Raw genomic sequence first — 26,615 nt, 5'->3', positions numbered from 1 at the left:
TTTTTTAACAAATATTTTTAACAAACCTTTGCTGCAGACAGCTTTCATATCTCAGCAATGTTAGAAGGATCACCACTGCTGTACCCCAAACGTATTGATTTTCTGGATCACATTTCTCAGTGGGAAAGCATGAGCGCACATGGAAGTTCCTGGGCTGTAAAGATACCTGTTTTGAGGTCTTATTGGCAAGTGCAGGGGAGGGGGGTGTCATTAGGGCCCATCACCTGCACAACTCCATGAGAAGGTCTGGGAAGCTGCAAGAATGTTGCCACCCACGGTTCATGAGCCTGGGTATCTTTTCTGCCTCTGAGAGCTCTTCCTCTCAGCAGGCTGTGAGTCATCAGATATGCGATTCCTCCCCCACCTGGCAACACCTCCATGTGTTTGCCTTGCCGACAAATCATGCTTCAGCTTCGCTTCAAAATGTCACTCACGGATCATATTCTTTAGGAAGCCACTCCAGACCACTAACTGCACCTGACAGCAGACATGCCATCTGTCCCAGGAATCCCTTAATGTAGGCCTCCTCTCCAATCCTAAACTCTTTATCATTACTTATCAGCACACACACACACACACACACACACACACACACACACACACTCACTTTGCACAGACACTGTTTAAGAGGCAAGGGATGCTTATTCCTTTGTTGGCTTACGCCTTCTACTATTTTTCTTGCCATATCTAAGTTCTTATTATTGGGTACCACACACTCAGGGGAGGCTCTGCTAGGGGGATGAAAATAGCAACTGTAACTTAAAGAAAACTTTTAAACAATAAAATTTCAAAAGCCAAAATTTCAGACCACACAATTAACACAGTCCTAAAGATGCTGAAGCTGTCAAATATATATCCCCTGAACATGGTCTTATCCTCTTGTTGATGAAATTCATCAGAAATGACTGCCTAGGCGATAACCAGATTTCAGGAATTCCAACGATGTGGTCAAAGTCAATCTGACCTAGCAAAACTTAAGAAGAATTTTTAACAATGTTTGTACTGTTTAGTTCATACAGTCATGAGGAAATAATAAAAGTAGAGGTAGCCAAATAAGTCACTGGAATTGGCGTATGAACAAACCTTTTTCATGCCACTAAGACTAACCAGTCTGACATTTATATACAGTGCCTAGAGATCTCTATGGCGGAGACACTTCAGGGAGCCTCATGGACAGAGCTCTGATCAGCCGACAGCTGCCTGCCTAACAGGCTTTGCATTGCTTCTTACCCAGGTCCCCTGGGTGTAAGCATCTGCATCTGTCTGTAAGCCTGGAGGGAGGTCAGGCTCACACCTCACAGGGTACTTCTCTGAGTACCCGGGAGTGCTTCCGGGCACTCCAATGGCTTTCCATGTTGACGGTCCTAATGATAATCCTTGTTCTTGACAATTTACTTGGTAGGACTTTCCCCCCTTTCAAAGAACCCATCATCTTGTGATTGAGCGCTCACCTGGAGTTGGAAAAATTTAATGTCAATCATGTTTTGCTACATTTGCTGCATAGTTTTCATAAGAAACATGGGTGGTATTGTGATGTAGAGTGGGGTTCCAAAACAAGAAGAGAATTCACCCGTAGGCTCAGGATTTTTGGTGACAAACTGGCCCAGTTTTTAATGTCCTTACCTCTGTTTTTTGATATGGGAGACAGACTGAGACACGTGATTTGTGTTATATGTTTGAAATAAGTCGCCCACAGCCCAGCACTGGATAACCCTCTCCGCTAACCTCAACAGGGCATGAGGACATCAAACATACACTCGCACTTATTCCTCTTTCCTGACCCAGTGCTTTTGGTCCAAGTTAATTTTTCCCCTAGGTCTTGCCTTTGATTAGGGGTCATTATCATCTCTGCCACAGAGCAAGTGTGTGTGCCTAGCTTCTGGTTCACTTCCTAGATGCCCCCAACGACTAGGGGACAGAAGCTATAAAATTAGTCTCGCATGTGGGTGGCAGGAATCCAACTACTCGAGCCATCACCAGTGTCTGCCTTAGCAGGAAGCTGGTATTAGCAGACAGAGCCAGGAGTCAAACAGAAGTATTCCAATGTAAAACGTAGATGCCCCAATCAGCATCTTAACCACTAAGCCAAATGCCCATGCCTATGGTTTATCACATTATACAGACATGTGTATTATTCTGATCCTTATTAAGACTTGTGGCTGTTCAATAAACAATGTCTGCTACTTGAAACAGAGCAAAATTGAAGTCTATGACTAATAATACTGCACTTCATGAGTCCAAAGAGAACACATGGGTTCAAGAAGCAAAACAAAAAATCCCTAATTCTCAAAACCCAGGGAAAAGCCAGGGTCTACCAGAGATCTGACAAGTACTGGCTTTGCAACATTTCGCCTCAATTTCCTGCCATTCAGAGGGTTGCCACGGTAACTTGACAGACCACATATGCCAAGTTCACACCACAGGTGCAAGGACCAAGTAACCATTCACATCTGTTGGCTATGTGACCAAGAGGTATCACTCAAGTTAAGGGTCCCTACACTGAAGGGGGCGGGGCGATGCACCTGTGCATAATGCACTTAACCAGCAATGCCACCAAAAAAGTGAAATAACTGCCAAATAACCAGCTCTGATATTTCTTACCAAAAGGCACTGTTGAGATCTAGCTACTATCTAAAAATTTATTGTGTAGGCTCTATGCCTAGATAATTAACTTCTCTAAACTTTCGAACAAAGCCACTCATCTTTTTCCTCTTTGGCATGACAAAATTTTATTTTTTTTAAAACAAGTCTTGTTGATAGCATTCCAATTATCTGAGAGGAAAATTACTTCTCTGTAGCAAACATGTTTGCTAGGTTTCTTCTCTGTAGAAACATGTTTGCTAGGTTTCTTTGCTTAGTCTGTGCCTGCTATGGACCATGGGCATAATCACAAATGACTAACGGGGGTCAGGCCCACGATGGGAGGCTATGGGCACTCCAGGCAGAGAGAGCTGTTGTGCAAACAGCTGCAGGAAAGCATCCGTGATGAACTCACCCAGGCTGGGTCAGGTGCCTTCTGGAGGGTGGGGGCGGGTCTCTCCAACCCACAGGCCCACAGCACCTACCAGCTGCGCAAGAGTGCCATGAAGTGACAAGGTATTTGCTTTTAAGGACAGCTTTTGTGTCTTACTCATACCTATTCCCAGGGCCTAGTGCCATGTTTGGACAGAGCTGGCACTAAATAAATGTTTGCTGAATGATGTTTCTGTAGCATAATAATTTGTGAGAGTGATATTTTATTCCAGGATGTTGTCAAGGAGGGGAGAGAACAGTCCAACAGATCTTGCTTGCTGGGTAGGTCCCTTAAGCACAAATCTTTGAAAGCACAATTTCACAAATTCAAGAATAGAAATTCTGATACCTGAATTGCATTGTCACGAGGCAACAGATTCCCAGTCATTTGATGTGAGAACTGCCTTACTTAGCTTTCTTAAGAAGAGCAGCATCTGGTATCACACAGAATTCCCTTTTCTCTGCGTGTCTCATAAATACTGTCTCCCTGGACTCAAAGTACAGTGCACATCTCCCCAATTCCTATGTCCACCTTGCGTGTTACGTTTTAAGCCAGAAAAATTCATCTTTTTCCCTCAACCTGTGGAATTCCTGTCTGGTATTTTTCTGAGATCACACGACTGTTAGGCCTCCCATCACCCAGGCCCAGAATTTAACAAGTTAACTGACTCTTCACAAGCTCACACAATGACACGTCTGATCCTATGAGTCTGTTGGGCAGGTCACCTCCACACATCCACCTCTTTGCCTGCTGCCACTGTCTAGCACAAACCCTAGCTCTGACCTAGCTTGCAGCCTGCTACCTAGCGTGTCTCCAGTTTGACTGTCTCTTACTTTATGCTCTCCACACCACCTGCAGTCACAGTGATCTTTCTAAATATGGCCTTGTCATTCTCCTGCCCAGAGCTCACTAAGAGCCTTCTCCTCTCCTTGGGATAATGCCCAAGCTTCCCCTTAGATTCAAGCCCAAAAGTCCCTGCTCATCTCTCAACACTGCTCACCCAGAACTCTTTTTCCACCCACACTGAACACTGCAGCCTACCCCAGACACATGGAGGCCATTGTGCCTTACATCCACACATCCTTTGGATCTGATGCTGGATGACCTGCAGAGCCCTCTGCAGTCTGAGGCTACATTCTGATTAAGCCTCTCCATGTGCTATCCGAGGTCATAATCAAGTGCCAAACATCAGATGAGTGACTGTTTCTTTAATCTGTCTCAACCAGACTCAAATATTTAAGGCCTGGGTATTTGTCCTAAGTTTAATTTATATGATAAGCAACTGATTAATATAACAATGATTAAAATGAGAATTTCACTAACCAAACCTTACAAAAATGGGCTAGCTATCCCATCTTTATTAGCCCATGCCTCAGTATTAATGAACCTGCTAACTCAGAGAAGGGCTAAGGAGGCCATTCTTTAAGATCATTTACCTATTTCCAAGACAACCTGACTTTCAGATCACTGGGCTGAGCAGGAGGAGCAGTGGGGAAGGTGTGACCAGGTCTGCTGGTGGGTGGGCAAGATTCTACCACAAGCCTCCTGGATTCTCTCACCCTGGAAGTGGACCCTGCTGGCCTCTGGGGGGACATCTATCTTTTCTGTGCCTTTAGCCTATTAGGTTCTTCTCAAAGCTCTCTGACAATACAAGAAGGTAAATGCATGAACTCTTGAAGATACTAATTTAAAAAGCACCAGGAGAGGGCTTTTTGGCACATTGGCTGAAGCCACTGCTTGGGATACCTGCAACTCATGCTGGAGTGCCAGTTCTGGTCCTGGTTACTCTGGTTCTGATCCAGCTTTCTGCTGATGTGTCCTGGGAGGCAGCAGATGATGACTCAAGTCTTTGGGCCAATGCCACCCCAGAAGGGAGACAAAAATGGAATTCCAGGCTTTAGCCCAGACCAGTCCTGGACTTGGGGCGGGGGGTTGGCATTTAGAAAGGAAGCCAGCAGATGGGAAATCTTTCTACCCATTGCTTTGTCTTTCAAGCAGATGAAAACAAACGAACATTTAAAAACAAAAAAAGGTCCCATACCAATATCAATGTACAAATGTAAACTAAACAGGGGCCTATCTCAACCAACAGGACCAAAATTAGGCTGATTTGGTACAGTAAAACTACTTAAAATTTCTATTTAAAAGTTTTTTTTGAAATAAAGCATAACAAAAATTATTTGTTAATCTCTATTATTTTAAACACACTCAAAAGTGAATTAATGTATTTTATTTGGCTTAAATGTTTCTTTTGGCCAACATGGAAATCCTAAGAAGATTGACTTCAAAGAGTTGAACTATTTTACAGGCAATCCTGATTCCTCACATATTAATTAAATTTCTGAGAAAGCAGCTTATTTTGAACTTAGCACATTATACAAATAAACGTGAAACACCATCTAAAATAGAAAGGCAAACTTACGAAAAGCTGATTTGATTTTATTCTCAAGAGGCTGTTGTACTAAAGCTGAATGACTTACATAAATACCTCTGGCATTTGTTGGATCCTGTTCCTAAACACAATGTTCATATTTCATCTATAATAAGAAAAGCATCTCAAAGATTTGCAAGGCACTGGTCTTGCAAGCGGCCAGTTTGGTGTCTTGAGTAAAGTGAGATTGGCAGAGTCAGCTTAATCCATAATGGAAAGTTGTGCATGGGGGCGGGGGGGGGGGTGCCTGGGCCGCCCAGCAGCTGCTCTGAGAAGGAGCCGCCGGCGCTGGGGGCCGACACCTGGAGCTCACCCCTCACTAGCCTGAAAACAGCTTCCCTGGGTCAGGGCTGGAATTCACACAGAGGAGAAAGGATCGAGCCCGAATGCAATCACACTTGTGGGGGCTTTCCAGAAAATATCCTGATGCGGTGGTTTTCATTACAAATGAAGCTAAGTTATTTCATGTCTTCATATTTATACCATCAGGAAAGTGTGAGTATTTCAGAGCTAAGTGAGATATAATCTGTTGGCATTTGCATTTTCTAAGCAAACTGGTGCCTATGATTAAAACAAGGTCAACATATGTCCTCAAAACCTGCTTATCACCTAGGCTGTTTTTTTTCTCCTCCACCCTTCACAGCCAGTCCTCACTGAACAAAGATCATCCTGTACACATTTGTACCCTACGAAGGATGTGCTCCTTCCCCTTCTCCACTGTTTAATCCAAGTACGCAGCCATGCCTAGAGGACTCAAACTGAAAACTCTTCTCAATGACCAATCACTCCAGATAATTGTAGGACTCTTTTTTTTTTATGGCTTAAGACTACTTTTCCTTCAATTTGCATTCACTTGAACCTTTTTGTTAGCCTTGGAAACAGATGCCCTCCTTACTGCCTCAGTTTCTGGATATGTCTGGATGGGGGCGGGTGCTGAAAGCAGAGTTTTTTTGGTGGGGGCGTTGGGATGGGAGGGTTGCTTCTTCTCGTTTTAAAGATCTTTAGAAACAAGATACCCAAGGTTCTGATAACACAGTATGTTTCCATGTTATGTGCAATGAGCTGTTAAACGGACAGTGATATTACCCAGAGCTGAAGGAGGATTGAACAGAAGTTTCCTTGTGTTCCCAAGTTATACCTTTTGGTATTGCTGCAGCCAGGCCCAGACCCCTTGCTTGGGGGCAGGACAGAGTCGCCCAGGAGGTAATCTTTGTGGTTTCATCCACTCTCCCTGTAATGACTGTTCTAGGACACCTTGAGTAGAAACCCCAGCAAAACACATGGAAGTCATGGCAGGCACCCTGCTTTCTTGCCCAGAGGACATAAGCATTCTTTGGTATACAGAACATTTTTTTTACACAACACAAAAATTCCAAGATACATCAGAGATGATGGTGACACACATTGACTCACCTAAACAATATGGAGTTTGAATTCTTGCTAGCCTGTGTAACAGTACCTCATCTAAGTTATAGAAAATAGAATTAAAAGTTTATTTTGATGCAAAAAAAAAAATCTGGAAACCCATGAACTCATTTTTTTCTTAAATATTTATGTTGAACAACTGCCATGGCACAGTAGGTTAAACATCCATCTGAAGTGTTGAATTCTATGTGAGTGCTGATTCAAGTCTAGCTGCTCCACTTCTGATCCAGCTTTCTGCTAATGTGTCAAGGAAAGCAGTGCAACATGGCCCAAGAGTGGGTTTTTGCACCCACACAGAAGACCTGAAAGAGACTCCTAGCTTCAGGGTGGCTCAGCTCTCACTATTGCAGCCATTTGGGCAGTGAACCAGTAGATGAAAAATTCTCATTATATCTTTGGCTTTAAATAAAAAAAAATCTTTTAAAAAAAGGATTATAGGTCAATACCACCACCTGTGCCAGCTTCCCATATGGGCACTGGTTCAAGTCTTGGTTGCGTCACTTCTCACTCAGTTCCTACGAAGGTGCCTGGGAAAGCAACGGAAGATGGCCCAAGTGCTTGGGACCCTGTACCGACTTGAGAGAACCGAAGAAGCTTCCGACTTGGGCCTGGTCCAGCCCTGACAATTGTGGTCATTGGGGAGCAAACCAGGGGATGGAAGATCTCTTTCTCTCTCGATCTATAACTGTCTTTCCAATAAATAAAATATTTAAAATAAAATATAGGTCCGTCCATTTAAAAAATTATTTGAAAAGCAGAACAACAGAGAAAGAATGCAAACATACACATACATGAAAGTTGGGGGAGGGAAAGAGGGAAGAGAGGCAGGGAGCGAGCGAGCGAATCCTTCATCTACTGGTTCACTCCCTGAATAGCCATAGCACACAACAGCTGGGACTGAGCCAGGATCTAGGAAGTCCCGCCATCTCTCCTGCTTAGGTGGTATTGACCCAATCAGGCCCATGGACAATCTGCTGCTGTCCTCCCAGGAGCAGTAGCAAGGAGCTGGATTGGAAGCTGAGTAGCTGGGACTGGAATCAGCATTCTGATTTGGGATTCTAATGTCACCAGCAGCAGCTTATTCCACTATGCCATAATGCATGCCCCTAAACCTATCTTTGAAGTCCATTTTTCTTTTTTGATCTTTTCTTTAGATCTTTGATCTACTGATTCACTCCCCCAAGTGGCTGTAACTGTGCTGAGCTGATCCAGAGCCAGGAACTTCTGGGTTTCCCATGCAAGTGCAGGGTCCCAAGACTTTGGACCATCCTCCACTGCTTGCCCAGGCCACAGGCAGGGAGCTGGATGGGAAGCAGGGCCACTGGCAGTAGGAGTAGTGCCCATATGGAATCCTTGCATGTGCAAGGCGAGGACTTTAGCCGCTAGACTACTGCACTAGGCCCTGTTTTTCTTTTTCATATGACCTTTTTAACATTATCTTTACAACAGTATCCCGGTATAGCTCTAAAATACCAGTGCTTTGCTCAATTTTTGCTTTTTTGGGCTTAAAAAGTACTACTGCTTGTTGCTAGCACACTGAGGTCACACAGACATGAGGCTGGAGATGGGTCGCCCTGATACAGATGAGCACCCTCTCTGTGGGCCAGCTTGGTCGGTCTGACTCTGCCTTCTGCTCCTCCGCCTTCCCTTCCTCACCCCCTTTTCCCCTCTCTTAGTTTGGCTTTTCCAAGCTTTCTATCAAGCTTCACTTCTGAAGATGTCACTATAGGAATACACATCTTTTGAAAGTATTTACTGCATATCACTAATTTATAAAACCTGTGATAGCCACTCTTATTCAATCTCCCAAAGAACCCTGAGCTGGAGTTACTGAGGTAACTTTTCTGAGCCCAAGTCTCTGAAGGTTTACTCAAATCTCTGCCAATGGCTCCTAAAAGGCTGGTGGAAAAGGTGACAGAGAGGAGCAGTTAGAAAGGACACGATGGCAACTATACTATAGTAATAATACAGGGGAACTCAGTGAGCTGGGGGAACTGGGGAGTGGATAAGGGAAATCCCACAATCTAGGGAAATGTATCATTAATGATAATAAAAAAGTAAATTTTTTAAAAAAGTTAATGCTTTTCTTAGCCATAAACACCAACATTTTTTGGCGATTCTCCCGAGAATTTACCTGTGCAGCAATCTCTTCATTAGAATGCCTGAAAAGGTATTAGAAGGATCTTACCATCTTGCCAAAGCACCTGTGTTACCAAAATTACCTAGAACCCCAAGCAGAATAAACGAAATCCATGGAAAGGTAATCTAAAATTGCTTTAGGTAACTGATACAACCACTAACAGGAAAAAAGAAAAAAACAGAAAAACTACTCATGTTGATTTGCAAAAGACACAATTCTTTTCTCCAACAGAACTTAAGAATTTCAAAATCCTAGTCCTTCAAGCCATCTGGCAGAGAATAAGCTGCTTCCCAAAACTGGTAGTCAGTTTAATCTGGATCCATAATGTGCAATGACTCATGTTGACTCTGGGTTTTAATTACTAATAAATGAAATACGAATAAAGTCAAATGATCTCAGGACGGTCTGTTTATCCCAGTCGGCTTTATGCATTACACTGACTGTCTTTATGGTTAAGAAAAATAACGCCCCCAAAAGGGGCAGGGAAATAAAAATGTTCAACAGAAAGCAAAGACAATCAGACATTCAGCAAACTTTGATTTTTAAGAATTCACAGCCCTCATGTTCTGACACTACATATTTGGCATTATCAAATGTGTCTGATGGGCTAAGGGCATTATGGAGAGTGCAAGCTGACTTCCTATGGTTTCCATATCAGAGAACTGCAACTATGTAACACTGAATGGGCTCAGATCTATACAGACTGAAGACAATTGTTTCACTTAATCAGAAGCTCTTAGTCTGGGCCCAAGCCTTATAAGGATGCTGAGGGAAAGGACACCTGTAACAATATATTTGCATATTTTTGCTATTTCCTCAACTATTGTCAGATTTTTAAAAAAGATTTATTTATTTGGAAAGTCAGATATACAGAGAGGAAGATCTTCCATCCGATGATTCACTCCCCAAGTGAGCACAACAGCCAATGCTATGCCTGCTATGCCGATCTGAAGCCAGGAGCCAGGGAACTTCTTCCGGGTATCCTTTCAGGTGCAGGGTCCCAAAGCTTTGGGCAGTCCTCGACTGCTTTCCCAGGCCACAAGCAGGGAGCTGGATGGGAAGTGGGGCCACAGGGGTTAGAACCCGTGCCCATATGGGATCCCGGTGCGTTCAAGGCGAGGACTTTAGCAGCTAGGCCACACCGCCAGGCCCTACTTCCTCAACTATTGTCATGGTTAGGGATGAACGTCCTACCTTAAAGCTGGTTTGAACAACCTAATTCACTCATTCATCAAATATTTACTAGAGAGCCTACCAGTGTGCCCTGATCCTGGGTATACAAAAGCCAGTAAAGGTGCCTTGAGGGTCTGGCGCTTTCCCCAGGCAACTTGGAGCCAGATACCCAACAGGACAATGGGGTGATGTTATGTAGTCTGAGGGGGCTGGAAGAGATGAGGGCAGGAGTGGAGGTGGGGACACTAACTGAAGAGACTCTACGGCTGCACCTGAGTGAGCAAGTGGTAGTCACAGGAGCTGTTCATGGAGCCAGCACAGAGCCACCACCACGCACTCGGACATGCTGCACAGAAACCTTCTTTTCCATTGAAATCAAGCTAGGTGACCAAGCTGTTCTGCGGACAAAAGGATGCCGGGGAGTAGGATGCAACTGAAGCAAGGTAGACCTTTGAAACTGCATGGGAAATGGAAATAAAGCATAAGTTTGGGGGCCAGGAGTGTGGCATACCCAGTATAAATGCTGACTGTGGTACTGGCATCCCATCTGGGTGCCACATGGTTTGATTTTTGGTTGTTCCAGTTCCCATCGAGCTCCCTGCTAATTTATCTGAAAAAAAAAAAAAGCAGAAGTGCTTGCGCCCATGCACCCACGTGAGACCCAGAGGAAGCTCCTGGCTTCAGATCAGCTCATTTCTGGTCACTGTGGCCATTTGGGGAAAGAACCAGCAGATGGACCATCTACCTCTCTCCATCACTCCCCCTTCCCAACTCTACCTTTCAAATATTTTTTTAAAGGTTTATATTCATGCAGACAACAATAACAAAATACCACCCTATGTACACGAGGGAGTTTTTAAAAAGCTCCAAGAAAATACATATTATGAAAAATCTATTCAAGGATTTCAAACTTTGCACCAAAATAAATCTTTTATGTTCACTTCCCATGAACTTTTAAAAGAGTCTTATGTATCACTTTTAAAGAACTCCCTGGGAAGCAATTTTTGAAACACCTGTAGAAAAAGTATGCATTATTTCTATAGTGAAGTCTCCCATTGGCAAACATGAATTCTCACCTCCAGTTCTGAAGTAAGAGGTGGCAAGCTCTCGCTCGCATGGCAGGTCAGCCGAGCATGAGGGACTCCACATTCCACCTGGCTGCCTCTGTCACCCAGTGCAGCCACAGCTAGGACAATAATGATACAGGTGGGGCTGGCCCTGGTCAGGGAACAGAAGAGGGCTTCCTCAGGACACTTTCTGTCTAGGTGCTTCTGTTACTGCCTCAAGGGGCACCACTCGCGCTCAGGGAGAGCTGGGCCACAAGACCACAGTCCTCGGTGACTGGCTAACTTGTCCTGATCACCAATTCTTCTTCGCCACTCCTGGGAGCCTGGCCAGCTCCGCACCAGTCCACTTTAGCAGCTTCAGGGAGGACTGTTCACTGCACCTGCCAAAGGCTACAAAACGTAAGAATTGCTGCAAACTCTCTCTTCTCACCTGGGAGTGTGCCTTTTCCCTAATACTGCTGCAAGCTGGTACAAGCAACTGGTTGTGGTGCTCAGGACTTCGGGCCAGCTCTCTCTCCCAGCCCTCTCAATGTACATCTTTCATCCTCTGTCATAACAATTTTCTTGGAAAGTTCAGCCTTCCTAGATGATCTACTCACATGACATAATGATTATCTAAGGATCATTTCTTCATTGTTTTCTCCACTAAATGTCTCACTAACATTCATCCTTAAGATAACTTTCTCAAGGAGCACAAATTTCTTTAAACATCTGCCTTAAAGAATCAGAGAAGATGAAAGTCAAGGGAGTAGAAACTATCCACATGAGAAAAGTGTCTTAAATAATGTGAGCAGTTGAAACAATGACTGGAAGCAAGAGCTAACGGAATACACCGAGAGCCCTTAAGACCCAAAAGGGAAACAAGATGATGATGGGTGTCGCTGCCTTCGATCTCTGCTGTGGACTGCCTGGGCCTGGGACTATATGCTCCCCTGGGACTCTTCCAAAGCTGGGACTGGGGGGTGGGAGCTCAGTCTTCTCTCTAAAACTGACTCTGTCTATTACATCTACATAAAGGAAGCCCTACTTACAAGCTCTACCCAGTATTCCAGGGACTCACAAGTGAGTGACTAGCCACATTAGTACCAAATGGTTAGGCAGATGCAGCAAAGACCACACAGCCTTGGCGTGAGGACTGGTTCTGCTCTTTCAGATCTGTCTCTTAGAGTGGCGTCTATACCTATGAAATAGGACGGTGGGGATTACAGAACTAGACAAGTTCGCCGGCAGGGAACAGTCTTGGTGACTGAGATGCAAGGCCGACTGGCCGAAACACTTAGGGCTGCTCTCTTGGCTCTTGGACAATTCTTAGCAGACAAGGTCTCTGAGACCCCTTCCTGTCCCTGGTGATGATTTATATCTTCAAAATCAAGACAAGAGGAAAATAACATTTTGTGAAATCTCCTAAACACAGTATTTTTTTTGGATGAGAGCCACAGGCTAAAAAAAAGAAAGTTGTGGGAGTCAGCAAAGTTGTTAGCACTCTGTGATTGCGACTCCCTAAGTGCTAACCTGCTGGCTAAACTGTCTACAAACAGCTATTACCTACTAACCACTCTGTCATGCCCACAGATTCTCTAACTGGTAAGAAGTCACCAGCGAGCTGCCTTCAGCAACAAGCTCTCTCTCTGTTCAAGGCCCATACAAACTCTTCTCTTTGATCTTGGGTCAGAGGAGGTTGGCCCTGTGCATCCTGGTTGCCCCAAGGAGACTGGCGTCTGCAGCTTCTTTCCCTCTCTGCTTCAGTGCAGACTAGGAAGATGCTACGAAGGCAGACCGGGTGCCTTGGGATTTAAAGGTAAATCCGAGAAGTGCAAGAAATGAGGGAGAAGAGTGATTACCGACATCAGGTGGACAAGCTGAGTGGCATGTGACTATTAGCTGACCCCCCGCTGCTGTTCACGGGGGGGGGGGAAGGAGTGAGCTACCAGGAGTCAGAGTTGCTAATTCACATTGTGCTGGGTGGGGCATGTATCACTTTATGTTCTTCAACTGTCAATATTTTGAGAAGTCATTAACAGCCACTACAGAGAGGGAAGTACCGATCCTCTGGTCTTACAGAATTAGGGTTCATGACAACAATAGCTACAGCTCCTTCATGGACACATTTCTTAAACTTAAATAAGAAGAGTTTGTTTTTTTTAATCAAACAATTTTGAAAAGACAACTCTAAATGCACAGCCATTATAAAGGAAATGTCAGCCCTTCAGTTTTCTCCAAAAACAAGTGCCAAAGCAACATCTCATGTATTCTTTATAGCAAAGAGTTTGGAAAACAGAGTAAGGCAAGTTGAATGCTTTTCATTTGTCCATTGTGCTACCAAAACTGTACTGTGCCAAGAGTACTTTACAGGACTCCTGCCCCCTGAGCCATTTTAAATGCAGACTACAGCACTGCTCACCTCTAGGTCTCTAGAACTTACCCATCTTGCATAACTGAAATTGTATACCTGCTGCACAGCCAGCCACTCCATCCCCCCTCCCTCTGGCCGCTGGCAACCACTGTTCCCCTCTGCTGCTCTGAGTGTGACTAGTTTAGCTATATCATATAAGGGCAGCTGTGCAGTACCCTCCTTTCTGACTGGCTTATTCACTTAGCTATTTCGACAACCTTTAATTCACTGTGCTAAGTAAAATATTTATGAAGTAATAAATTAGCTAAAAGTACTACCTTAAGTTGAACATTTCTTGACTACAATTACATAATACAGTACTCCTCAACTACATACTACTTCCCTTAAAAGGCTTTCAATAGACTATGGCAAGGACTTGGTTAAGACTTTGATGATTACACTGCAGAATTACCTTTAGGCTATGGATGCAAGATACACATAAACACGCAACATACACAAATGCCCTAATTACACTGGGGTCCAACCCCCATGACAACACCCTCTATGTATACAAATAATCCAATTTTTTTAAAAAAATGTGAAATCCCAAACACTGCTGTGCCCAAGAGGTATACTGAAGCTGCAGCATGAGCATGGATGCTCTCTGCATCAGAAGTAGCCCCCTTGTGCTTGAAGGTATCAACAATTTAAACGAATCATAAAAGTCAACAATTAGAACAGGTCATCTGCTAGAGGGTCCTGAGCAGGCTCATTTTCCACCTGCCAAGACCAAACTGCCTCCAGCATACAGCTAAATTATAAGATAGTAATAAAACAGAAGAATTCTTGAGTGTAATCAAAATCAGAGATGAGGCCCTGGCAAAGGCAATACTGCTATGTCTAAAAGCTAACTGACTGTGAAAATATCCCCAAAGATTAGATGTGCCAAGCATCTATAAGCAACTTGAAAAGCAAGATCTAACACCTGGTTATCAGAGAAAATGATCGTGTATATTAAACCATGCTTAAGATCGGAGAAACCCTTCAGGAAAGTGTGTGCTCATTAACTAGAAACATTAGAGAAGGATTCATTTGGGATAAAGACAAAAATCTTGAAGACTTTTTATACCCAAAAGATAATTTAAAAAAAATACAACCTCTTTCATTTTCCAATTGGTGTTTGGGACACTACAAAAGAAATAGTAGTCCTGAAAAAGACACAGTAAGAAAGGAGTTCTAAAATACAAATTCAATTTTGGGACACTCAAAAATCCAAATGTCAGAAATTTCATATGGTTCAACAAGAAAAAGGACGGACAGTGGTCTTTAATCCAAGGCCAAGAACAAAATCCCGGAGACACAATACTATTTATCTGCCTTCAAACAGGAAGTGTAGTTTTTTGGAAGAGCTTTCTTGAAGCAGAACCAGAATTCTTAATATTTTATGCCAAGTTTGTTACTCCAAACACAGAGCTAACACGCTTGAGAATAAAAATTCCCAGTTACAACAGTTTTTTTGTTTAACATCTGACATCCAGCTCTGAAAAAATTCTATTCCCAATAAGGTGTGTCTGTCTCCACTCCTGGATCTGTACACCCAACCATTAATGGGAAAATCTGAAGTAGATAGTCCTTCCATACCCACACACACCCCACCTATCACTCTGCAATTCACCTGCCTTCTCCTTCTCACTCCAGCGGGTCCTGAATGCTCCACTTTCTTCCAACCTTGGCACAGTCAGAGGCCCATCTGTCCATGTCAGATTCCCCCCACCCCTTTCCTTTTAATACACCAATGATCTAATCTTCCCAGCCCCGAATGCAGCCGTTCTCATATGCCTTAGTCTCTCTGCCTTCTCCACATAGACCAGCTCTGCTGCTTCACACATGGGCTGAATCCTGCATGTAACCTTCCAGTTCGGTCCTATCGTGGGATCAGTGGCTTCTTCAAAACCCATTTCCCTCTAAGGTTCCAACAAACAAAATCTGAATTTTATAAATTATCATTTTATAGGGAGGATTATGCACACCTCTAACTTCTGTATTAGAATAGAGGCACCCATTTTTTTCTGGCACACCAGATACAAGTTTCTTGGGACAGTATTCCAGATGTTCTTAACTTCCCAGATGCAGGAATAGGGACATGGGATCTCAGTGAACCCATCATTCAGGCTAGTATCTTAGGACAGGAAGAAAAAGTCACTAGAACATCATTTGTTGACAAATTTCAGATCCACGCCAAGTACATCTCTGACTTTCATCCCTCGGGGCTAAACCAGTTTGTATCTTTCATGGTTTTTTAAAGAAGGTTGGGAGGACCAGGCATATAACCCATACAGCAGGCAAACTGACATCGTATTTGCTACTCCACGGAACAACCTGACCAAATCAGCCACCCTCTGTGTTTACCTACCTTGAATTTGCGATTTCTACCTTGGTTCTCGCCATGGCGGCTGCCCTTTGCGCGCCTTCGATCGCTCTGTCCACCTTCTCCCTAGTTTTTGTATTTCTTATGGGTATAAGCTGCTTCCTTATTCCACGAACCAGAATATTATTTTTGTATTTCCCCTCTTCTTTGGAGCCGTCGGGAAACACAGTGCAGCCATAGCCGTGCCTTTTGTTGTTAGCCCACTCGCCTTCGTACTTCATGCCGTTGGAGCGTTCGCTGATGCCGAAACCATTGCGCTTGTCATTCTTCCACTCGCCCATGTAGGTTTCCGTGGTGGTGGCGTCCACGTGGTCTTCCACAGGGCAAAAATCACAATCGACGTCACCGAAGCTGATGGTGGAATTGGCGTCGCTGGAGCTGATCCTGCTCATGGCCGCGTCACTGCGGACGGAGCTGCGCTTGCTGGAGATGGAAGACTTGGACTCAGACTTGCGAAGCTTCATGCTTCCCAGGAGCGAGCCCCGGCGGAAGAGGCCGCCCTTCTTCTTGCCTGCGAGCTCGGCGTCCGCATGGAAGTTGAGCACAAAGCCACCGCGAGTGCCGGTCGGGGTATCGGCCGCGGCCGCAGCGTCGTGAAGGATGCTGCCGTTGCTCTGCTCGCTGCGCAGCGAGGCCAGCGAGGTGCGCAGTGGAGAGCGGATCACCGTGGCCATGCCGTAGGGCACGCTCTGGCGCACGCCATAGCCATGCCGCATGCCGCCGGCCCACTGGCCCTGGTAGGTACCTTGGAGAGGGAGACAAGGAGAGATCATGAGAGCGCAAAATATGAGTGGCAGGGGCCGCAGAGGAGCCAAGGATCGTCTACCAGCACCCAGGGTACCAGAAAGTTAGATCCAGGATCAAATCCACTCTTTCCTCACTCCACTCCCTTCCCCTAAATCCAATCTATTACATCCTATAATTCTGTCACTAAGACCTTATTGTAATTGAACTCGTGTAGGAGTCTGCAATGATATAATCCATTTTACCTTTCATTTAAAGAGGTGTTTAGAGGAAAAACACTACTTTTTAACAACAACAACAAAAAGAATGTCCTTTAGGCAACACTCCAGAAATTTCATCTTCTGCATTCTATTTCTGAATCTAATTTGGAAGAAAAATAACAAAAACAAAGATGAGTTTTAGGTCTGTCAGTATTTACATTCCAATAAGCACAAAGGTTTCAGATCAGCTACCTGGAGAGCTGGGATGGGAACTGCTTTGTTCCGCACCTTTTCTTTAAGGTAGGACAACTATTTACTGTCTACTGTTATTTAGATTTGAATGAACTTTACTGAGAGTGACTTGACAAACGCAATATACATCCTTATACAAACATCAGCAACTGAACGTCTGTGCTTCTCAGTGGAAAGGGCAAGCTTGGTGCCAAGTCACTTGTGAAATGTCTGCTTCTCCCTGGACACTTCTCTGGAAATGCCCTGCCTCTTCCATTGGGTTGTCCCTCAGATCAGCTCAGACCAGCAGCACCCTCAAGGCAGGAAGTACCCTTAAAAGAGCACTCAACTCCCATAGATGTGGCTCACAGGTCCTGGAACTCAAAAGGAGCATGCTCTTTGCCTTAGGAAAGGTGTTGGGACCAGAAGAAACCCTCTGCTCTGTCCTGACCTTCACCTCAGAGCAAGTATGCACTTGGCAATGCCCATTAGAACCTTGTTCACACCAGATCACTCTTCAATAAATACTATACTTTTTAGGGATAGAATAATTTTTAAAGAGAGCTTCTGCAAAATATAGATTTAAAATACAACATGGTATGGAGGATACCAACATTAAATTAGCAAATTTAGGATTTGTCTTCAAACTAAGGCCATTTCCTTTAATTCAAAGAAAATGTTAAATAATATCTTCCAAAGGAAGCTATCTGGAAATTTTTAAATGTAATTGTTCCTGTGTTATCCATAACAACCTCCACTATCACTGGTAATAAATTATGTTCGATCTTGACTTCTGACTGTATAGACTTAACACTTGGGTTTTACAGTACCACTCACAAGCTTTCATTGTGTAGCACAGTTTTTAAACCATTGACAATGCTAGTGGTCTCTCATCACTGTGTAAACAAGTGTTGGCTATTTTATTGCTGCTTAGAACTAGAATAGCTCCTAAAAGTTTTGACCAAATTCAAGATTACTGGCTGTTCATTCTAACATATTTATATCATATAGTTAGCACTATGGTGCAATGACACACTAGATGGATCAGGTACTGTGAATAATATATTCTGGGTGGATGTGATGTCTTCACCCAACACATGTAAAGGAGCAGGGTGGGCCGTGCTTTTCTCAAAAGGATACCCCCAAAAGATGAGATGGTCACTAAACCATTTCATGGCAAGACACTCCCTACAGAATAGTGGCCTTCTCCAAAACCCTGCCGCCTCACCAGGAAAGTGAACCGAACTAATGGAAATTTCAACTTGGACTTTTCCTTTGCCTATTTAGGTGAAATTTTAAGTTCTATGATACAAGTTATCCAACCTGACTTTTCTATACTGAAAATCTCCTTGTTTTTATTATTTTTGGTTAAATTCATTTTACAAGCATATCCTTCTAACGCTTCTACATAATGAAAGTTTTGCTAGAGCATTTTCCAAAAATGCTGCCAACAGGCAAATTCTTAAGCTCATCCTTGCCTTCTTGGTGAATGGGAACATCTAACACCCTCCAAAAGAAAGTCTTTAGAATTTCCAAAAAAGTCAAGCGATTGCAAGTCCAGAAATTTACATTTATGTGGAGCTGCCAAACAGGGATGTGGCAGGTGAGGTGGGGAAGGAAACACCACCTTCTCCCAATTGCTAGAAACTAATTTACAGTCAAAACTGTTAGTAGTTCATCTAAAATTTAAAACAAGTCTAGTGAATGAATCTAGAAAAAAAAAAGGACCATTTCCTTAAGAAGCAGGTGGGTTCCAATTTCGCCCTGCTGTTCTACTTCTAATCCTTTCCTCTTGATTCCTAAAATATAAATGCATATTTCACAAGTATAAAAATTCTTACAGGTTTGTTTTAAATTGTGTTCCTCTGGGAGCTGATTCTTTTGGATGCAGCCATTTTAACTATACCATCTTGCAGTGGAAGATACCAGCTCAGAATGAATTTCAGCTGAATATGAACTGTTCTGTGCCGAGGTACATTTATACGCTATGAATGGATATGTGCAAGTAGACATACACTTAAGATAAAAGTTGAAATAATGGGCATTTCTTGGTGGTCTCAGTTGTTTCATGACAGGTGAAAAAGAATTACAGATTGGAATTTGCATAAGAAATCCCAGGCACCTGGCCATGTAGTTCATGAATATGGTACTTAGTATTCAAGGGGTTTCTATGTCAACAACATTCCACACATAAGTCACTAATAACTTAAAGGGATACTTCTCACCTGGAATTTTTCATTCCTTTTTCAGTTCAATGTAACCACAAAACACATGCATCCGATTTTTAAATCTGACAGTGTACAGGAATGGATAGGTAAAAACAAGCTCACTTTTAGTAATAAAGTGGTATTCCAATCTAAGTCAAAACCTTTAAATGGCATTAATGTGCAGCTACTGCTTTTTATTGCAACCCTCATTATGAACAGGTTTTTCTAATGAAATGAACAGAGCAACAAGTCCACTAGCACTGAAGACACTCAACAGTGAATTTTAAATTTTTTTTTCTTCCTAATTATAGCATGGTGAGTTTTTGTGGATTTATTTTGATAGAAAAAGAAAACTACAGCATTATGATGATACCAAATTTTTGGTTTCTTCTTTTAAAGAAAAAAATTAGAGTTAGTTTTAAAGCAAATTATTAATGAAGTTATCTTGGAGGTTTATTAGGGCTTCAGCAACAGTCTTTACTGTAATATTTTTTGATTACTATGTATAAAACAGATCCTAAACCAAGAGATTTTAATGAGTAGTAGGTTTTAAAAGTGACTATTTTTAACCTTCCAATACCTCAGTAAGAGAAGTATCTTCAGCCTTTTTAAAAGGTTACAAAATGCACAATTTAAAAAAAAGCCCACATTTTGCATTTCACTTTGAGCATGGGATTTTGTCTATGGTTAAGCCAGGGCCCCCAGTAAAATCCAGCCACATATTTACAGGGCTGTCAACCAAAGTACTTTAAATGTCTTTTCAGACAATTTAAGGCCCCTGATTAAACTATTGTGGAACCCAGGACTCATACAGCCCAATGAAAAGTATTAGAGAAAGTTTCTCCCCCCTTTTAATCCATGAGAACCATATTCTTTATACTGCAGGATGAAAAGATGTCCTTTTTAGCAAATCCTACCATTCTGCTGTTTTGCATTTGAAACACGGCCCAAGTGTTCTGAGTAAGTGAAGTGTACAAATTGTATAAGCTTTTATATAAGCAATGGCATAACTGGGGCTTCAGTGGGCTGGAGCAACTTTTAATTGGATTGCTTTAATATCCTGAGTGGCTTAATTCCAAAGGGGGACATCACCTCCTACAATCCTTTCAATTAAATAAGACTACGTTTATCAGAAAATGTGTTTCCCCGAAGCTCAGGCTGCGCGTGTTCCCCAGCCTTATACACAAGGAAATGCATCAGGTTTGGAACACCTGTTTCAACAACGTACACATGCTCTAATTTCAAAAGGAAACTCCTGTCCCAGGACAAACACTGTCTTTGGCGAATATAGAGACAAGATGCTCTTTGTTCACCTGAACGCAGCTCTTACTGATTAGCCCTGACCTTCCCAGTACGGCAGGTGCTAGAGGGAACACAACTTTCACTTGTGATGCTGTAAACGTGGCTGCGCTAACAGGTTTCTCTGGTAGTTTGTATAGTAGTCCTCAAAACACCAGAATGCTCGGAAACCTGCTGTTTCAAGAACCGAATGAAAACCAGGGGAAAACTTTACATCTCTGCCTCCACATCTGTGTCAGGTGGCCTCTTTGAATCCCAACAACAGGGACGTTTCCAAACTCATCCCGAATAAGGTCCAATTCCCCCAACATCTTAGTTATGGATTTCTGGCTTCTATCTTTAGGCTACTAGAGGACCAAGAGCGAAATACGACTCCACGTGAAACCAATCCGGAGAGCGGTCAGCACGGACCGCCAGCCACACCAGCCTCAGCGCGCTCGCGCTAACTCCACGGGAGTGGCGATTTCAAACCCGGCCGGGAGAGGGAGGGATCCGGAACATACTGTGACGGGACTCAAGTGACAGCGTCCGCGCTCCAGCCCAACCCTCCCGGGGGCAGTGCAGCCCTGGCGCCGGCCAGGTATATTCACGCCTCGCTCCCCTCGGAGTGGACACCGAGCCCGCACCAAGAAACCGGTCATCCCAAAGCCTTGCGCCCTGGTCCTGCGCCCCAGCGCAGCCTTCCGCGGCAGGGAGGCAAGGCAGGAAGGTGGGCACCTGTCTCCAGGTGTTTTGGCGGGTTTCCCGGACACGTGCGCCGCACGTCCACCCCGCTTCCCCGCACCCTGGGGCAAAACCCGCCGCGCCGAGCCGCCGGCGACGCTGCTCACCTCCGTCCCCGTAGGTCTCCACGCCGTACCCGTCCTGCAGCCCGTTACTCCAGGTACCCTCGTAGCGGGCGGGGGTGCATAGGCTCTGCCGGACCCCGTAGCGCCCCTTGAAACCATGTGACCACTCCCCCCGGTACATCCACTTGCCCTTCGTCTCCACCCCCAGCCCGTGCCGTTTGCCCTGCGCCCAGTAGCCCTGGTAGGTGTTGCCGCTGGGCCAGGTGTAGCCTCCGACCACCTCGAAGCCGTGCGACCAGGAGCCCGAGTACTCGCCCTGGCCCTTGGGCCCCGTGCAGATGCCATGCCCGTGCGCCTTGCCCTCCTCCCAGCCGCCGCAGTAGGTGCCGCCATCGTCGAAGTCGAACCTTCCGCCCGTCATTCGGGGGGCAGCCCCGGCGCGCTCCCCGCGGGGGCACGGACGCGGGCAGAGCTGGGCACGGCAGGGTGTAGTTCGGGGGTGGGGGCCCGGCGGGCGAGCTCACGACAGCGCCCCGGGCAGCTCGTGCCGCCGCTCGGCTCCAGTCCGACGCCGCCCCCGTCCTCCCCTCCTCTGCCGCCGCCGCCACCACCACCACCACCACCGCCTCCGCCTCCGCCGCCTTCCTCCTCGTCCTCCTCCTCCTCCTCCTTTGCCGCTACAGCCGCCCCGGCCAGCGCCGCGCGCGAGAGGACAGCCCAGGCTCCCGAGCGGACCTTCAGCTGCTCCCGCCCGCCCACGTGAGCCGGGCGCCGCCCCGCGCCCGCCCCTCGTCCCCTCCCCGGGCGCCGAGGCCCGGCCCCGCGCCGCGCTCCCGCCCCACCGGGCCCTGCTCCCCACCACCGGGCCCTGCTCCCCCCGAGCGCCGGGAGCCGCCGCTTCCCCGGCGGGCGAGCGCGGGGACCCGGTGGCGCGTGTGTGTGCGCGCAGTGGGCTGCCGGGGAAAGCCGCGTGTACCAGGGCAGGCGCGGCTGCTTGTGTAGGGGCAGCCAGCGCGGGTGCCCGAGCCTCCGGTGTTTGTGTTTTGGAGTTTTTCGATGTGGTTAAGCTCCTGTAAGTGCGGCCACGTGTGTGTGTTGAGGGAAGACTCTTTATATGCGTGTTTTGTCTGCATGGGGTTTGTAGTTGCATTTCTTTTCGACATTCCAACTTGTGTACTCTTGCATTTGTCATGCTCAGCTGTCATCATGAATTAATGTCCCCCAGATATATGCATGCATGTGATACAAATCGGCGGCGGCCTAGCTATAATTGTGCAGAATGTTCTCTTACACCCACCCATTTCGAAGCACATGTGTTTGCATTTATTTAATGAAGCTACTGGGGGAGAGCCATGCAACTTGAAAAAACCCAGAATAATTTTTTTTTCTTTTTGTTATAACGAAGATGCTTTTATATCACAGCCTGCTGCTTCTAGTGCCTAGTTTGTTCTTAACTTTAGCAGCTCTTCAACCTGGAGCTGTGTACCCAACAGAGGACTCAGACTGTGTATATCTAGAAGTGTCTGGAATGTACACCTGGTACCGCTCCTCTGGAATCCAGAAAGTAAATAGAAGTTTTCAAGGAGGGCTATGGCAAGTAAAGCACTCTTCTAAACTTACAAAGAGGCTGTGACCTACAAAACCGCTGGCAGCTGTCGGCCGATCTACTTTCTACTCCGTTGAAAGCACTTTAGACAACTCTTCTAAACTTTTAAGCCTCTCTTTTAGTGTCTTCCCAATGGGAATGACAAGATTTGCCTTCTCTCTTCTATGTTAGGTAATGACTGAGTGTGGTGTAGGAGCAGTGCCAAACCAGAAAATTAAGAGATCTGGGGAGGCAGCAAGTTGAATCACTCCATTTTTCTCGCAATGAGAGCAGGCGTTGGGCTCACCTTTACCCTCCCAACACCCACTGGAGACACTTCTCCCAGGTGCCCAACCATGGTCTCGGGTTGGTTCAGCAGCACTGCTCTGTGGGTTACTCCTGAGGCTGAGATGGCTTTGGATGAGTGGACAAGCACCAGGGGCTGCCAGAACTCCTCTCACTAGGTATTTGATAACCAGATAAAAATATAAGGACAGATGTCAGGAAGGCAGCAGGGAAAATGTAGGCTAAACTGTCCAGAAAAGGAACTGAAATTAACCTTGATTGTGTCTGTCTCTCAGGACTGGAGCTGGCCCTTTCAGCATATCTGGCTGCATGACTTAGAGGAACATCTTCTTTTACGCAGAACCGAATCACCAAAGAGGGTTAAGCCCCTCATGCATGGCACTGGCTGCAGTCGCCAGGAATAGTGTGTAGCCTAGTGGCCTGAATGTTTATGCATCCCGCTCAGCATCTTGTCCTGGCTGGGGATTGATTTAGGCCACTGGGAAGGTGAGGGCCCAGGGCTCTGCAGCTGAGCCATCTTTCTGTTTCTCTGTTATGGGATCTATGAATCAGGAGCTAGCAGAGATCGACACAGTCACATCTATTTTGAGGTTCTATTTGATACAAAAGACAGTGTGCTTGCCCAAGCCAACTATGTTTTTTTCTCTTTTGAAACTCAATTTACAGAACATTCTTTGTTTTTCTGCTTTGCTTTTTAGTACCCACCCATATGTATCAGGACTCTTACGCCATATTCTGTAAGAGCTAGTTTAAAAAAAAAAAAACTTAATAATTACTTTTCCTAATAAATTCCCATGCAATTGGGAGAGTTTCTGGAATATACGATGTCTGCTCCATTTATCGTGGATGGGGCAAAGATTAGTGATACCCACACATCTACATGGAATAGGCAGATTTGGTTAGGCCAAGAAAACGAGAAATTTATTTCTTAACCTTTTCCTCTGGTATTCCTGATAGATTTCTTCCTGAGAAGGAAACTTAATTAAAAGTGAAAAATCTTCCGCTGGGTCTCCATTTATTACATTTCAACTAATAATAATCCTAACCCAATTCCACCATTGACTGTCTTCATGCAAGTAAGTTCCTATTAGATTCTTTGCTATCTGTCTAAACAGTCTTTTGGCAAAGTAACCATCTGAGCCACACTTCCAGTCACCTGCTGGCATCACAGTGACGTTTCTCCTGAAGGCTTAGAGTAAGTCTTCAGGTTTGTTGATACTGGCTGGAGAAGACAGAATTGATAAGAGGAAGAGGTGCTGAGAATAATAACATAGCTGACAGTAGACAGTGGAATATGTTGCCATTTAATAGTCAGGGTTAGTAATGTCCTTATTTTCCCTCTCTGAACCTTTGCCCTGGATAAGGGGGAGTTGAATTTAGCTTTAAGAAGGGATTAGTAAGGAGAGAATGTGAATGTTGGCTTGACAGGTGGGATGGGGGAGGTCATTGGAACTCAGGGGCCAACAACCACTCTAGCAGGTTGTTTTTTTTCCATGCTCAAAAGCCCAGCTATTTCACATTTGCATTTTTTAAAAGGTTTATAGCAAGTGGTAAGTCACTTTGAATGTGAATACATCCAGTGAACAAAAGTTTGATATGAATATTTTGCTTAGAATTTAAGGTTTGATTTTGAAATCGTTCATTTACTAATCTGGGAGTTAAAGAGAGACAAATAGAGCTTGCATTCTGTGGTTTATTTCCCAAATGCCTGCACTGGCCAGGGCTGCACTGGATCAAAGTCATAAACCCGAACCCAATCCAGGCCTTTCATGCGGATGACAGGGACACAACCACTTGACACATTACCACCATTTCCCAGGGTTTGTGTTGGCAGGCAGCTGAACTCAGGCATTCTATGGCTCACTGGCATCTTAACTGGTGCCTTTAGCCACTGGGTTCAAAATTTGCCCTTTAAAAACTTACTTTTTTTTTTTTTTAAATCTTAAAAGCTATCTTATCATTTAGTCGAGAGGCAGAGAGAAGAAAAATGGATTTTCCCTGGGCTAGTTCATTCCCCAAATGCCCACAATAGCCAAGGCTGGGTCTGGCTGGAGCCAGGAGCCAGGCGCTCTGTCACATCTCCCATGGTGGTGACAGGGACCCAAACACTTGATTCATCATCTGTGGCTTCCCAGGATACATCGGTAGGAAGCTAGGCTGGAAGCGGAATTGTTTAACTCAAACACTTTGCTATGGAATGTAGAATGCAGATGTTACAAGTACTAGCTTAGCTGCTCCACAGTGCCGAAACCTGCTCTTTGATGGTGTTTTGAAAACAAAATCATGTAAAAAATTAACTTTGTTTTAGTACCATAGAATTAATTTGAGGGTTTTCATTAATATATAAATAAAAACTAATCTATAGGTGTTTTCTGTTAAAAAGATATAATTCCAAGAATGCAAAAAAGCACACGAAGTCATTTAATTGTAGCTCAAACCGATTAGATTGATTTGCAAATATAGTTAAAATTGATTATATTAATTAATTATTCATAAAAATGTAAGAAATGTATCCAGAGTAAATGAAAACTGGGAAATATGATCACAGGGCTGACACTGTGGCACAGTGGATTAAGTGACTGCCTGTGGTATGGGTCTTCCATTTCGGTGTGCCTGTTTGAGTCCTGGATGCTCCCCTTTGCATCCAACTTCCTGCTAATATGGAGAATGGTCTGGGCCCGGCACGGTAGCCTAGCGGCTGAAGTCCTCACCTTGAACATGCTGGGATTCCATATGGGCGCCGATTTTAATCTCAGCTGCCCTGCTTCCCTTCCAGCTCCTTGCCTGTGGCCTGGGAAAGCAGTTGAGGACGGCCCTAAGCCTTGGGACTCTGCACCCGCATGGGAGACCCAGGAGAGGCTCCTGGTTTCCTGGCTTCAGATCGGCTCAGCTCTGGCTGTTGCAGTCATTTGGGGAGTGAATCAGTGGATGAAAGATCTTTCTCTCTGTCTCTCCTCTCTGTATCTCTGCCTTCTCAATAAAAATAAATAAATCTTAAAAAAGAAAAGAAAGAATGGTCTAAGTGCTTGGTCTCCTGCTACTATCCATGTGAAAAACCAGAATGCAGTCCCTGGCTTCTCGCTTTGGTCTGGCACAGCTATATCTATTGTGGCCATTTGGGGAGTGAATTGGCGAATGGAAGCTCACTGGCTGTCTCTGTTACACCCCTTTCGAATAAATTAAGCAATCTCTTTTGGTACGTGGTTATAAACTATTCAGACAGCATGCAATCAGAAGAAAAGAATT

General features: G+C 44.8%; 1 protein-coding gene across 4 annotated transcripts in view; it reads right to left on the bottom strand.

Annotated features, from left to right (window-relative positions):
• Positions 1 to 22,093, bottom strand: part of JPH1 (junctophilin 1) — a 79,818-nt gene extending 57,725 nt beyond the window's left edge. For all 4 annotated transcript variants that reach the window (XM_040995605.1, XM_040995620.1, XM_040995612.1 and 1 more), the window contains exons 1-2: positions 21,521 to 22,093; positions 15,995 to 16,754 (exon numbers count right to left, since the gene is read on the bottom strand). In XM_040995605.1, the coding sequence (XP_040851539.1) occupies positions 15,995 to 16,754; positions 21,521 to 21,899 (1,139 nt within the window). In that variant the 5' untranslated portion in view covers positions 21,900 to 22,093. The remainder of the gene's footprint in view (positions 1 to 15,994; positions 16,755 to 21,520) is intronic.
• Between the last annotated feature and the right edge of the window lie 4,522 nt (positions 22,094 to 26,615).

Source organism: Ochotona curzoniae, unplaced genomic scaffold (assembly GCF_017591425.1).
Source record: "Ochotona curzoniae isolate NIBS_2020 unplaced genomic scaffold, NIBS_Ocur_1.0 contig_1071, whole genome shotgun sequence".
Classification (NCBI taxonomy): domain Eukaryota; kingdom Metazoa; phylum Chordata; class Mammalia; order Lagomorpha; family Ochotonidae; genus Ochotona; species Ochotona curzoniae.
The sequence above is the reverse complement of the archived record's forward strand: the minus strand, read 5'-3'. Positions and strand labels throughout refer to the sequence as shown.